At 51.1% G+C, this 14,931-nt stretch overlaps 1 protein-coding gene across 1 annotated transcript in view; it reads left to right on the top strand.

The window, feature by feature from the left end:
• trit1 (tRNA isopentenyltransferase 1) overlaps positions 1-1,673 on the top strand; it is a 93,399-nt gene extending 91,726 nt beyond the window's left edge. Inside the window, exons 9-11 of the mRNA XM_052472887.1 lie at positions 1-110; positions 255-372; positions 608-1,673. Of these exons, the coding sequence (XP_052328847.1) occupies positions 1-110; positions 255-372; positions 608-840 (461 nt within the window). The 3' untranslated portion in view covers positions 841-1,673. The remainder of the gene's footprint in view (positions 111-254; positions 373-607) is intronic.
• Positions 1,674-14,931: the final 13,258 nt, after the last annotated feature.

Raw genomic sequence — 14,931 nt, 5'->3', positions numbered from 1 at the left:
GACCAGGGGACAACGTCCCGGCGGTGTATGGTCTGGATGTGACTGACGTGTCACAGTGGGAGGAGACTGTCCTAAGCCCAGCCCTTCTCATACTGGATAGTCTTACTAAGGTGAAAACACTCTTTCAGTCTTTAGTCCTGATTTTGTTTCGCGTCTTCCGTCAAATGTTCTGTAATGTAAAATGGCTGAAAGAGCTTAAAATAAAGTTTGTTTTGAGTTAGCTTCACTTCCTCTTCTTTAACTCCGCCCCCCAGGGGGAGCGACCTACCGTTGAGCCGATGCAAGTGGAGGGTGCGGGGAAGAGGAACAAGCGAAGCCGTCACACCTGTGAGCTGTGTGACAAGGTGATCATTGGAGATCTGGAGTGGACAGGTGGGTAAGCGTTACGGCAACGTTCTTCCAACGTTGTGGGTTGGCGTGACTGACCCTCTGTATACAATAGGAACAGCTACGACTTGTCTGTGTTTCTGAGAAGGTTACATATTTCCTTGTGAGTCGGCGCTCAACGTCTTTGGAGTGACGTGCATCAGACTTTTATGTTCATGGTTATCAAACGTTGAACTCACTGACTTGAAACCTGTCTGTCTTTCTCTGTTGTTGTCTCCAGCCCATCTCAAGTCTAAAAAACACCACTATCATGTGAGGAAAAGGAGTAAGTCCGAGCCTGAACCTGAAACAGCCAGCGACCAGCCCCAGGGGACTACTCCACCTCCCACCCCTACTACAGATGGCCCTACCCTGGGTAACTCCACTACTCTAGCCCCTGGCTCACCTGAGGCCTGTGGAGAACCAGAGTCACCAGGTACCAGTTCTACTGAGAAAGAAGCCCCAGTTCTATAGGAGAGGATGTAAGCTTCACCATAAGGCCCGATGATCAGTATAGCGGGTGGGACAGAAGGCAGTCTTTTTGACCTCAACTTGTCGGATTGACTCTCATTAAATCAGAAAGATAAAAAAGGAACAATCAAAGACACTTAAAAAAAAGTGAATAAAAAATACTGGATTATCTGAGGACAACACGGAGACCGGGGATAAGTCGGTCTCTTGACGACATCACCGCTATGACATCATCACTCCTGTCTATGACTTCGTCGTTGTTTGACTCCAGCTCATGGATTGGGTCGGTTTGGTTCCTTGGATTCTGACGTGAAGTTGAATTGTGACAGAACTCTCAAATGGAATGTCTAGTAACACACTCTATGGTAACTGTTTGTAAAATGGAATGACAGTTGATGTTTAGCAGGGTTCAATAAGACCAACCGTCTAGTAACACACTCTATGGTAACTGTTTGTAAAATGGAATGACAGTTGATGTTTCACAGCAGGGTTCAATAAGACCAACCTTCTAGTAACACACTCTATGGTAACTGTTTGTAAAATGGAATGACAGTTGATGTTTAGCAGGGTTCAATAAGACCAACCGTCTAGTAACACACTCTATGGTAACTGTTTGTAAAATGGAATGACAGTTGATGTTTCACAGCAGGGTTCAATAAGACCAACCTTCTAGTAACACACTCTATGGTAACTGTTTGTAAAATGGAATGACAGTTGATGTTTCACAGCAGGGTTCAATAAGACCAACCTTCTAGTAACACACTCTATGGTAACTGTTTGTAACGAGATGTACATGTGTTTGATTTGTAATTATTAAAATTAAAGATACATTTTTTAAATTTTTTTTTTTTAATATGACTTCAGTTGTGTTTGAATGACCAGACAAACATGACATCATTTAATAGTTTTGTTATGAGTGAAGTGGGGATTTGTACCTTCGGAGGGACATCTTAGGAGTTTAAAGTACTGTGTTTTTTCACTGCACCGATTCTAGCCACGGTTTTACTATACTGAACCAAAACTTTCAACGTAACAATGTCAACCATTTTACTGAGTTACAGATCAAAAATGGAAATCGGTCAAATTGAAATTCATTGGGTCCTAATCTATGAATACAGACATGCAGTAAGTAAGGACGCGGTCGGTTTCTGGTGTGACCATCATTTGCCTCGAGCGACACGTTCTTCACATAGACATTGATTGTGGCCTGTGGAATGTCGTCCCGTTCTTCAAGGTGCTGGATATTGGCGGAAAACTGGAACACGCTGTCGATCCAGAGCATCCTAAACATGATCAATGGGTGACATGTCTGGTGAGTATACAGGCCATGAAATACCTGGGACATTTTCAACTCCCAGAAATTGGGATCGGGATCTCGTCACTATCTCTGTGTATACAATTTGGCATCGATAAAATGCAATTGTGTCTGTTTCCCATAGCATAATCCCACCATGGGGCACTCTGTTCACAACGTTGACCTCAGCCAACCGCTCGCCTACACGACTCCGAACACGTGGTCTGTGTTGGTGAGGCCGGTTGGAAGAACTGTAAAATTCTCTAAAACGATGTTGGATAGGCGGCTAGTAACACACTCTATGGTAACTGTTTGTAAAATGGAATGACAGTTGATGTTTCACAGCAGGGTTCAATAAGACCAACCGTCTAGTAACACACTCTATGGTAACTGTTTGTAAAATGGAATGACAGTTAATGTTTCACAGCAGGGTTCAATAAGACCAACCTTCTAGTAACACACTCTATGGTAACTGTTTGTAAAATGGAATGACAGTTGATGTTTCACAGCAGGGTTCAATAAGACCAACCGTCTAGTAACACACTCTGTGGTAACTGTTTGTAAAATGGAATGATTTGTGTCTGTTTCCCATAGCATAATCCCACCTTCACCATGGGGCACTCTGTTGGATAGGCGGCTTATGGTAGAGACCTGAACATTCAATAACCTGGTAAAGGTTGTGGACATTCCTGCAGTCACCATGACAATTGCACGTTCCCGTCTGGCAATGTGTTGTGTGACAAAACTGTACATTTTAGTGGCCTTTTATTGTCCCCAGCACAAGGTGCACCTGTGTAATGAGTTACAGTTCATCAGCTTCTTGATATGTCACTTCCTGTCAGGTGGATGGATTATATTGGCTAAGGAGAAATGTCCACTAGCAGGGATGTAAACATATTTGTGCACAGAACTTGAGAGAAATACGTTTTTGTTTGTGAGTGTGGAAGATTTCTGGGATCTTTTATTTCAGCTCATAAAACATGGGACCAACACTTTACATGTTGCATTTATATATATTTTTCAGTGAAGTTCTCTTTCTCCCTTGCCTGCCTCTCTCTCTCTCCCTTGCCTGCCTCTCTCTCGGTCTCTTTCCCTCTCTCTCTCCCTTGCCTGCCTCTCTCTCGGTCTCTTTCCCTCTCTCTCTCTCCCTTGCCTGCCTCTCTCTCGGTCTCTTTCCCTCTCTCTCTCCCCTTGCCTGCCTCTCTCTCGGTCTCTTTCCCTCTCTCTCTCTCCCTTGCCTGCCTCTCTCTCGGTCTCTTTCCCTCTCTCTCTCTCCCTTGCCTGCCTCTCTCTCGGTCTCTTTCCCTCTCTCTCTCTCCCTTGCCTGCCTCTCTCTCGGTCTCTTTCCCTCTCTCTCTCTCCCTTGCCTGCCTCTCTCTCGGTCTCTTTCCCTCTCTCTCTCTCCCTTGCCTGCCTCTCTCTCGGTCTCTTTCCCTCTCTCTCTCCCTTGCCTGCCTCTCTCTCGGTCTCTTTCCCTCTCTCTCTCCCCCTTGCCTGCCTCTCTCTCGGTCTCTTTCCTCTCTCTCTCTCCCTTGCCTGCCTCTCTCTCGGTCTCTTTCCTCTCATCTTCCTGCCTGCCTCTCTGCCTGTCTCTTTCCCTCTCTCTCTCTCCCCTTGCCTGCCTCTCTCTCGGTCTCTTTCCCTCTCTCTCCCCAAGGTGTCTCTTTCCCTCTCTCCCTTTGCCTGCCTCTCTCTCTCCCTTGCCTGCCTCTCTCTGTCCTGCCTCTCTCTCTGTCTCTTTCCCTCTCTCTCTCCCCCTTGCCTGCCTCTCTCTCGGTCTCTTTCCCTCTCTCTCCCCCTTGCCTGCCTCTCTCTCTCCCCTTCTCTCGGTCTCTTTCCTCTCTCTCTCCCCCTTGCCTGCCTCTCTCTCGGTCTCTTTCCCCTCTCTCTCCCCCTTGCCTGCCTCTCTCTCGGTCTCTTTCCTCTCTCTCCCCTTGCCTCTCTCTCTGTCTCTTTCCTCTCTCTCTCCCCCTTGCCTGCCTCTCTCTCTGTCTCTTTCCCTCTCTCTCCCCCTTGCCTGCCTCTCTCTGTCTCTTTCCCCTCTCTCTCCCCTCTTTCTGCCTCTTCTCTGTCTCTTTCCCTTCTCTCCCCCTTGCCTGCCTCTCTCTCTGTCTCTTTCCCTCTCTCTCTCCCCTTGCCTGCCTTTCTCTCTCCCCCTTGCCTGCCTCTCTCTCGGTCTCTTTCCCTCTCTCCCTTGTTTGCCTCTCTCTCTGTCTCTTTCCCTCTTTCTCTCTCCCTTTCCTGCCTCTTTCTCTCCCCCTTGCCTGCCTCTCTCTCGGTCTCTTTCCCTCTCTCTCCCCCTTGCCTGCCTCTCTCTCGGTCTCTTTCCCTCTCTCTCCCCCTTGCCTGCCTCTCTCTCGGTCTCTTTCCCTCTCTCTCCCCTTGCCTGCCTCTCTGGGTCTCTTTCCCTCTCTCTCCCCCTTGCCTGCCTCTCTCTCGGTCTCTTTAGCTCTCTCTCTCCCTTGCCTGCCTCTCTCTCTGTCTCTTTCCCTCTCTCTCCCCCTTGCCTCTCTCTCTCGGTCTCTTTCCCCTCTCTCCTTGCCTGCCTCTCTCTCGGTCTCTTTCCCTCTCTCTCTCTCCCTTGCCTGCTCTCTCTCCCCTTGTCTCTCTCTCTCGGTCTCTTTCCCTCTCTCTCCCCCTTGCTCTCTCTCCTTCTCTCTCTGTCTCTTTCCCTTTCTCCCCTTGCCTGCCTCTCTCTCTCTTTCTCTTTCTCTCTCTCTCCTCTTTCCCTCTCTCTCTGTCTCTTTCCCCTCTCTCTCTCTCCCCTTGCCTGCCTCTCTCTCTCCCCCTCTCTCTCTGGTCTCTTTCCCTCTCTCTCCCCTTGCCTGCCTCTCTCTCGGTCTCTTTCCCTTTCTATTTGCCTGCCTCTCTCTGGTCTCTTTCCTTCTCTCTCTCCCTTGCCTGCCTCTCTCTCGGTCTCTTTCCCTCTCTTCCCCTTGCCTGCCTCTCTCTCGGTCTCTTTCCTCTCTCTCTCTCCCTTTGCCTCTCTTCGGTCTCTTTCCCTCTCTCTCTCTCCCTTGAAGTTCTCTTTCCCTCTCTCTCTCCCTTTTGCCTCTCTCTTGTCTCTTTCCCTCTCTCCCCCTTGCCCTCTCTCTCGGGTCTCTTTCCTCTCTTTTCCCCCCCTGCCTGCCTCTCTCTCTGTCTCTTTCCCTCTCTCTCCCCTCTTGCCTGCTCTCTCTCTGTCTCTTTCCCTCTCTCTCCCCTTTCTGCCTCTCTCTCGGTCTCTTTCCCTCTCTCTCTCCCTTGCCTGCCTCTCTTCGGTCTCTTTCCCTCTCTCTCCCTTGCCTGCCTGCCTCTCTCTCGGTCTCTTTCCCTCTCTCTCCTTGCCTCTCTCTCTCGGTCTCTTTCTCTCTTGCCCTCTCCTCTGTCTCTTTCCCTCTCTCTCCCTTTTGCCTCCTCTCTCTCTTTCTCCCTCTCTCTCTCCCTTGCCTGCCTCTCTCTTGTCTCTTTCCCTCTCTCTCCCCCTTGCCTCTCTCTCGGTCTTTCTTCTTCCCTGCCTCTCTCCCCCTTGCCTGCCTCTCTCTCGGTCTCTTTCCCTCTCTCTCCCCCTTCTGCCTCTCTCTCGGTCTCTTTCCCTCCTCTCTCTCCCTTGCCTGCCTCTCTCTCTCTCCCCTTTCCTGCTCTCTCTCCTTCCCTTGCCTGCCTCTCTCTCGGTCTCTTTCCTCTCTCTCTCTCTCTTCTCTTTCCTTGTCTCTTTCCCTCTCTCTCTCTCTTCTCTCTCTCCCCTTGCCTGTGTCTCTTTCCTTTCCCTCTCTCTCTCTTTCCCTCTCTCTCTGCCTTGCCTGCCTCTCTCGGTCTCTTTCCCTCTCTCTCTCTCCCTTGCCTGCCTCTCTCTCGGTCTCTTTCCCTCTCTCTCTCTTGCCTCCCTTGCCTGCCTCTGTCTCTTTCCCTCTCTCTCTGTCTCTTTCCCCTCTCTCCCTTGCCTCTTTCTCTCTCTGGTCTCTTTCTCTTTCTCTCTCTCCTTGCCTGGTCTCTTTCCCTTCTCTCTCTCTTGCCTCTCTCTCTCTCGGTCTCTTTCCCCTCTCTCCCCCTTGCTCTGCTTCTCTCTCGGTCTCTTTCCCTCTCTCTCCCTTTGCCTCCTCTCTTCTTCTCTCTCGGTCTCTTTCCCTCTCTCTCTCCCCCTTTGCCTGCTCTCTCTCTCCCTTGCCTGGTCTCTTTCCCCTCTCTTTCCCTCTCTCTCGGTCTCCCTCCCTTGCCTCTCTCTCGGTCTCTTTCCCTCTCTCTCCCCCTTGCCTGCCTCTCTCTCGGTCTCTTTCCCTCTCTCTCTCTCTTTCCCTCTCCTCTCTTCTCTCTCCCCTTGCCTGCCTCTCTGCCTGCCTCTCTCTCTTTCCCTCTCTCTCTCCCTTGCCTGCCTCTCTCTCCCTCTTTCCCCTCTCTCTCGGTCTCTTTCCCTCTCTCTCTCCCTTGCCTCCTCTCTCTCGGTCTCTTCTCTCTCCCCCTTGCCTGCCTCTCCTCTGTCTCTTTTTCTCTCTCTCCCTTGCCTGCCTCTCTCTCTCTCTTTCCCTCTCTCTCTCTCTCTGTCTCTTTCCCCCTCTCTCTGCCTGCCTCTCTCTCGGTCTCCCTTGCCTGCCTCTCTCTCTCGGTCTCTTTCCCTCTCTCTCTCTTTCCTCTGTCTCTTTCTCTCTCCCTTGCCTGCCTCTCTCTCGGTCTCTTTTCTCTCTCTCCCCCTTGCCTCTCTCTCTCTGTCTCTTTCCCTCTCTCTCTCCCCTTTGCCTGCCTGCCTGCCTCTCTCTCGGTCTCTTTCCCTCTCTCTCTCTCCCCTTGCCCCCTCTCTCTCTGTCTCTTTCCCCTCTCTCTGTCTTGCCTGCCTCTCTCTCGGTCTCTTTCCCTCTCTCTCTCGGTTCTTTCCCTCTCTCTCTGTCTCTTTCCCTCTCCTCTGCCTGTCTCTTTCCCTCTCTCTCTCTGCCTGCCTGTCTCTTTCTTTCCTCTCTCTCTCCCCCTCTGCCTGCCTCTCTCTCGGTGCCTCTCTTCCCTCTCTCTTCCTCCCTTGTCCTTTCCCCTCTCCCCTCGGTCTCTTTCCCTCTCTCTCTCCCTTGCCTGCTCTCTCTTTCCCTCTCTCTCCCCTCTTTGCCTCTCTCTCGGTCTCTTTCCCTCTCTCTCTCTCCCCTTGCCTGCCTCTCTCTCCTCCCTCTCTCTCTCTCTTGCCTGCCTCTCTCTCAGTCTCTTTCCCTCTCTCTCTCCCTTGCCTGCCTCTCTCGGTCTCTCTCTCTCTCTTTCCCTCTCTCTGTCTCTTTTCCCTCTCTCCCCCTCTCCCCTTCCTCTTGTCCTTTGCCTCTCTCTGCCTGTCTCTTTCTCTCTCTGGTCTCTTTCCCTCTCTCTCTCTCGGTCTCTTTCCCTCTCTCTCCCCCTTGTCTCTTTCGGTCTCTTTCCCTCTCTCTCCCCTTGCCTGCCTCTCTCTCAGTCTCTTTCCCTCTCTCCCCTTGCTTTCTCTCTCGGTCTCTTTCCCTCTCTCTCTCCCTTGCCTGCCTCTCTCTCTGTCTCTTTCCCTCTCTCTCTGCCTCTCTCTCGGTCTCTTTCCCTCTCTCTCTCTCCCCCTTGCCTGCCCTCCTGTCTCTTTCCCTCTCTCTCCCTTGCCTGCCTCTCTCCTCTCTCCCTCTCTCTCCCCCTTTCCTCTCTCGGTCTCTTTCCCTCTCTCCTCCTCTCTCTCGGTCTCTTTCCCTCTCTCTCTATCTCCTCTCTCTCGGTCTCTTTCCCTCTCTCTCTTCCTCTCTCAGTCTTTTTCCCTTGCCTGCCTCTGGGTCTCTTTCCTCTCTCTCTCCTTGCCTGCCTCTCTCTCGGTCTCTCTCTTTCCCCTTTCTGCCTCTCTCTCTCTTTCTCCCTTGCCTGCTCTCTCTCTCTGCCTTTCTCTCTCTTTCTTCTCTTTCCCTCTCTCTCCTGTCTCTTTCCCTCTCTCTCCCCCCCTTGCCTCTCTTCTCGGTCTCTTTCCCTTTCTCTCTCCCTTTCCCTCTCTGTCTCTTTCCCTCTCTCCCTTGCCTGCCTCTCTCTCGGTCTCTTTCCCTCTCTCTCCCCTTGCCTGCCTCTCTCTCGGTCTCTTTCCCTCTCTCTCCCTTGCCTGCCTCTCTCTCGGTCTCTTTCCCTCTCTCTCTCCCCTTTGCCTGTCTCTCTCTCTCTGGTCTCTTGCCTGCCTCTCTCTCGGTCTCTTTCCCTTCTCTCTCCCTTGCCTGCCTCTCTCTCTGTCTCTTTCCCTCTCTCTCTCTCTTCCCCTCTCTCTCGGTCTCTTTCCCTCTCTCCCCCTTCTGCCTCTCTCTCGGTCTCTTTCCCTCTCTCTCTCCCTTTGTCTCTTTCCCTCTCTCTCTCCCCTTGCCTGCCTCTCTCTCGGTCTCTTTCCTCTCTCTCTCCCCCTTGCCTGCCTCTCTCTCGGTCTCTTTCCCTCTCTCCTCTCCCCTCTTGGTCTCTTTCCCTCTCTCTCTCCCTTTCCTTCCTCTCTCTCTGTCTCTTTCCCTCTCTCTCCCCCTTGCCTGTCTCCTCTCTCTCGGTCTCTTTCCCCTCTCTCTCCCCTTGCCTGCCTCTCTCTCGGTCTCTTTTTCTCTCTCCCCCTTGCCTGCCTCTCTCTTGTCTCTTTCCCTCTCTCTCTCCCTTGCCTACCTCTCTCTCGGTCTCTTTCCCTCTCTCTCTCCCCTTGCCTGCCCTCTCTCTCCCCTTGCCTGCCTCTCTCTCGGTCTCTTTCCCTCTCTCTCCCCCTTGCCTGCCTCTCTCTGCCTGCCTCTCTCTCGGTCTCTTTCCCTCTCTCTCTCTTTCCCTCTCCTCCTTGCCTGCCTCTCTCTCGGTCTCTTTCCCCTCTCTCTCGGTCTCTTTCCTCTCTCTCCCCCTGCCTCTCCCTCTGCTGCCTGCCTGCCTCTCTCTCGGTCTCTTTCCCTCTCTCTCTCCCCCTGCCTGCCTCTCTCTCGGTCTCTTTCCCCTCTCTCCCCCTTGCCTGCCTCTCTCTCGGTCTCTTTCCCCTCTGTCCCCTCTCCCTCTCGGTCTCTTTCCCTCTCTCTCTCTCCCTTGCCTGCCTCTCTCTCGTCTCTTTCTCCTTCCCTCTCTCGGTCTCTTTCCCTCTCTCTCTCCCCCTTGCCTGCCTCTCTCTCGGTCTCTTTCCCTCTCTCTCTCCCCTTGCCTGCCTCTCTCTCGGTCTCTTTCCCTCTCTCTCTCCCCCTTGCCTGCCTCTCTCTCGGTCTCTTTCCCTCTCTCTCTCCCTTGCCTGCCTCTCTCTCGGTCTCTTTCCCTCTCTCTCCCCTTGCCTGCCTCTCTCTCGGTCTCTTTCCCTCTCTCTCCCCTTGCCTGCCTCTCTCTCGGTCTCTTTCCCTCTCTCTCTCCCTTGCCTGCCTCTCTCTCGGTCTCTTTCCCTCTCTCTCTCCCTTGCCTGCCTCTCTCTCGGTCTCTTTTTCTCCCTGCCTGCCTCTCTCTCTCTCCCCTTGCCTGCCTCTCTCTCGGTCTCTTTCCCTCTCTCTCTCCCCTTGCCTGCCTCTCTCTCGGTCTCTTTCCCTCTCTCTCCCCCCTCGGTCTCTTTCCCTCTCTCTCCCCCTTGCCTGCCTCTCTCTCGGTCTCTTTCCCTCTCTCTCCCTTGTCTCTTCTCTCTTGGTCTCTTTCCCTCTCTCTCTCCCTTGCCTGCCTCTCTCTCTCTTTCCCTCTCCCTTGCCTGCCTCTCTCTCGGTCTCTTTCCCCTCTCTCTCCCCCTTGCCTGCCTCTCTCTCGGTCTCTTTCCCTCTCTCTCTCCCCCTTGCCTGCCTCTCTCTCGGTCTCTTTCCCTCTCTCTCCCTTGCCTGCCCTCTCTGTCTCTTTCCCTCTCTCTCCCCCTTGCCTGCCTCTCTCTCGGTCTCTTTCCTCTCTCTCCCCCTCTGCCTCTCTCTCCTCCCTTGCCTGCCTCTCTCTCGGTCTCTTTCCCTCTCTCTTCCCCTTGCCTGCCTCTCTCTCGGTCTCTTTCCCCTCTCTCTCCCTTGCCTGCCTCTCTCTCGGTCTCTTTCTCTTTCCCTCTCTCTCTCCCCCTTGCCTGCCTCTCTCTCGGTCTCTTTCCCTCTCTCTCTCCCCCTTGCCTGCCTCTCTCTTTCCCTCTCTGTCTGCCTTTCGGTCTCTTTCCCTCTCTCTCCCCCTTGCCTGCCCTCTCTCTCCCCCTGCCTGCCTCTCTCTCGGTCTCTTTCCCTCTCTCTCTCTCCCTTGCCTCCTCTCCCTTCTGGTCTCTTTCTTTCCCTCTCTCTCTCCCCTTGCCTGCCTCTCTCTCGGTCTCTTTCCTCTCTCTCTCCCCCTTGCCTGCCTCTCTCTTGGTCTCTTTCCCTCTCTCTCCCCTTGCCTGCCTCTCTCTCGGTCTCTCTCTCTCTTGCCTGCCTCTCTCTCGGTCTCTTTCCCTCTCTCTCTCCCCTTGTCTCTCCCTTGCCTCCTCTCTCTCTCTTTCTCTCTCTCTCCCCCTTGCCTGCCTCTCTCTCGGTCTCTTTCTCTCTCTCCCCCTTGCCTGCCTCTCTCCCTCTCGGTCTCTTTCTCTCTCTCTCTCTCTCTCTCTCTCTCTCTCTCTCTCTCTCTCTCGGTCTCTCTCTCTCGGTCTCTCTCTCTCGGTCTCTCTCTCGGTCTCTTTCTCTCTCTCTCTCTCGTTCTCTTTCCCTCTCCCCTGACGTTTCCTGTCATTCTCCAAATGTTTCCATTTTTCTCTTTGTTTATTTATATCTCCTCTCATGTTTGAAAAAAAAATATTCTCTCCACTATCCCTCTCTCTCTTTTTAACCATCCCTGTAGTTTTCTCCATACTGTCTAGTATTCAGTAGTTTATCCATAACCTCAGTCACTGACCTCATCCCAATGCTAAATATACATCTAGACATAATAACTGGAAGGGATTGTGTGTGTATCTGGGTCAGATCTACACTGATAGCAAAGGTCACTGGCCCCTTCTCTCTCTACATCTCTCTCTCTCTCTCTACATCTCTCTCTCTCTACATCTCTCTCTCTCTACATCTCTCTCTCTCTACATCTCTCTCTCTCTACATATCTCTCTCTCTCTCTCTCTCTACATCTCTCTCTCTACATCTCTCTCTCTCTACATCTCTCTCTCTCTACATCTCTCTCTACATCTCTCTCTCTGTCTACATCTCTCTCTCTCTACATCTCTTTCTCTCTCTACATCTCTCTCTCTCATATCTCTCTCTCTACATCTCTCTCTCTACATATCTCTCTCTCTACATCTCTCTCTCTCTACATCTCTCTCTCATCTCTCTCTACATCTCTCTCTACATCTCTCTCTCTCTACATCTCTACATCTCTCTACATCTCTCTCTCTCTACATCTCTCTCTCTCTACATCTCTCTGTCTCATCATCTCTCTCTCTACATCTCTCTCTCTACATCTCTACATCTCTCTCTCTACATCTCTCTCTACATCTCTACATCTCTCTCTCTCTCTCTACATCATCTCTACATCTCTCTCTCTCATCTCTATCATCTCTCTCTCTCTACATCTCTACATCTCTCTCTCTCTCTACATCTCTCTACATCTCTCTACATCTCTACATCTCATCTACTCTCTACTCTCTCTCTACATCTCTCTCTCTCTACATCTACATCTCTCTCTCTCTCTACATCTCTCTCTTTCTCTCCATCAGCTGTGTGTTGTCTGTCTCTGTTAGCTAACTACTCAATAACCTATCAGCTGTGTGTTGTCTCTGCTATCTAACTACAGTCGTGGCCAAAAGTTTTGAGAATGACAAAAATATTAATTTCCACAAAGTTTGCTGCTTCAGTGTCTTTAGATATGTTTGTCAGATGTTACTATGGAATACTGAAGTATAATTACAAGCATTTCATAAGTGGCAGCCGATTCTTGCGTAATGCTTGGAGTTTGTCAGAATTTGTGGGTTTTTGTTTGCCCACCCACCTCTTGGGGAGTTCTTAAGGTCTTTCCTGACCATGGACCCAAAATATCATGAATGGTCTCGGGATGATTTACTGTTGGCATGACACAGGACTGATGGTAGCGCTCACTTTGTCTTCTCCGGACAAGCTTTTCACCGGAGGCCCCAAACAATCAGAAAGGGGATTCATCAGAGAAAATGACTTTACCCCAGACCTCAGCAGTCCAATCCCTGTACCTTTTGCAGAATATCAGTCTGTCCCTGATGTTTTTCCTGGAGAGAAGTGGCTTCTTTGCTGCCCTTCTTGACACCAGGTCATCCTCCAAAAGTCTTCACCTCACTGTGCGTGCAGATGCACTCACACCTGCCTGCTGCCATTCCTGAGCAGCTCTGTACTGGTGGTGCCCCGATCCCGCAGCTGAATCAACTTTAGGACACGGTCCTGGCACTTGCTGGACTTTCTTGGGCGCCCTGAAGCCTTCTTCACAACATTTGGACCGCTCTCAAAGTTCTTGATGATCCGATAAATTGTTGATTTCGGTGCAATCTTATTGGCAGCAATATCCTTGCCTGAGAAGCCCTTTTTGTGCAAAGCAATGATGACGGCACATGTTTCCTCGCAGGTAACCATAGTTGATAGAGGGAGCTAACTACCCAGTAGCCTGTCAGTTTGTAAGAGTATTTGGGCGTGGCTATGTGTGTGTTAGCTAACACACACAGCCCTGGGTTAGCTATCAGGCTTGTGTGTTTGTGTGTGTCTGTGTGTGTTAGCTAGCGTGTGTGTGTCTGTGTGTGTTAGCTAGCGTGTGTGTGTGTGTCTGTGTGTGTTAGCTAGCGTGTGTGTGTGTGTGTTAGCTAGCGTGTGTGTGTGTGTTAGCTAGCGTGTGTGTGTGTGTTGGCTAGCGTGTGTGTGTTGTTAGCTAGCGTGTGTGTGTGTGTGTGTGTTAGCTAGCGTGTGTGTGTGTGTGTGTGTGTTAGCTAGCGTGTGTGTGTGTTAGCTAGCGTGTGTGTGTGTTAGCTAGTGTGTTAGCTAGTGTGTGTGTGTGTGTGTGTGTGTTAGCAATATAAAATAAATATAATAATATATGCCATTTAGCAGACGCTTTTATCCAAAGCGACTTACAGTCATGTGTGCATACATTCTACGTATGGGTGGTCCCGGGAATCGAACCCACTACCCTGGCGTTACAAGCGCCATGCTCTACCAACTGAGCTACAGAAGGACAGTGTGTGTTAGCTAGCGTGTGTGTGTGTGTCTGTGTGTGTTAGCTAGCGTGTGTGTGTGTGTCTGTGTGTGTTAGCTAGCGTGTGTGTGTGTGTCTGTGTGTGTTAGCTAGCGTGTGTGTGTGTCTGTGTGTGTTAGCTAGCGTGTGTGTGTGTCTGTGTGTGTTAGCTAGCGTGTGTGTGTGTGTGTCTGTGTGTGTTAGCTAGCGTGTGTGTGTGTTAGCTAGCGTGTGTGTGTGTCTGTGTGTGTTAGCTAGTGTGTGTGTCTGTGTGTGTTAGCTAGCGTGTGTGTCTGTGTGTGTTAGCTAGCGTGTGTGTGTGTGTGTGTTAGCTAGCGTGTGTGTCTGTGTGTGTTAGCTAGCGTGTGTGTCTGTGTTAGCTAGCGTGTGTGTCTGTGTGTTAGCTAGCGTGTGTGTGTGTGTCTGTGTGTTAGCTAGCGCGTGTGTGTGTCTGTGTGTTAGCTAGCGCGTGTGTGTGTCTGTGTGTTAGCTAGCGTGTGTGTGTCTGTGTGTTAGCTAGCGTGTGTGTGTCTGTGTGTTAGCTAGCGTGTGTGTGTCTGTGTGTTAGCTAGCGTGTGTGTGTCTGTGTGTTAGCTAGCGTGTGTGTGTCTGTGTGTTAGCTAGCGTGTGTGTGTCTGTGTGTTAGCTAGCGTGTGTGTGTGTGTGTGTTAGCTAGTGTGTGTGTGTGTGTGTTAGCTAGTGTGTTAGCTAGCGTGTGTGTGTGTGTGTGTGTGTGTGTGTGTGTGTGTGTGTGTGTGTGTGTGTGTGTGTGTGTGTGTGTGTGTGTGCTAGCGTGTGTGTGTGTGTGTGTGTGTGTTAGCTAGCGTGTGTGTGTGTGTGTTAGCTAGCGTGTGTTAGCTAGCGTGTGTGTGTGTGTGTGTGTGTGTGTGTGTGTGTGTGTGTGTGTGTGTGTGTTAGCTAGCTGGCAGGTTTGTGTGTGTTAGCTAGCAGGTGTGTGTGCCTTTTGAACGACCAGGGTGACACACACACCAACACACACTGCAGTTGCACACACACCAACACACACTGCAGTTGCACACACACACACACACACATTGCAGTTGCACGCATTCACACTGCAGTTGCACGCACACACACTGCAGTGTGTGTGTGTGTAACTGCAGTGTGTAACTGCGTGTGTGTGTGTAACTGCAGTGTGTGTGTGTGTATGTGTGTAACTGCAGTGTGTGGGTGGGCGTGTTAGCTTACTGCAAGGTGTGGGTGTTCTTATTGGCACTCTTTGCACCATGCTGAATTATGCCACAGATCAACACAACAACGCTTTTACAGTTCAGTGACATAAACTACACACACACACACACACACACACACACACACACACACACACACACACACACACCCCGAGGGAGAGATGAAGCAGGAAAGTTAGCACTAGGTCACCCTGGTCGTTCAAAAGGCTAATTAGCACTTTAGCGGTGCAGTGCCTTCTGTGATCTCCACACTCACTCTCTCACTGTCTCTCACTGTCTCTCACTCTCTCTCTCACTGTCTCTCTCTCTCTCACTCTCTCACTGTCTTTCACTCTCTCTCTTACTGTCTCTCACTCTCTCTACACTCACTCTCTCTGTCTCTTACTCACACTCACTCACTCTCTCTCTCACACACACACACACACACACACACACACACACACACACACACACACACACACATATATATACAGGTGACTGACTATTCCCGTTTAGCTGTACCAAAGATGTGCTTAAAGAATAACACAGATGTTTGAAAAGGACACCATAACC

Source organism: Oncorhynchus keta, chromosome 20, assembly GCF_023373465.1.
Source record: "Oncorhynchus keta strain PuntledgeMale-10-30-2019 chromosome 20, Oket_V2, whole genome shotgun sequence".
Classification (NCBI taxonomy): Eukaryota; Metazoa; Chordata; class Actinopteri; order Salmoniformes; family Salmonidae; genus Oncorhynchus; species Oncorhynchus keta.
Note: the sequence above shows the minus strand (reverse complement) of the source record. Positions and strands in the feature narration are given on the sequence as shown.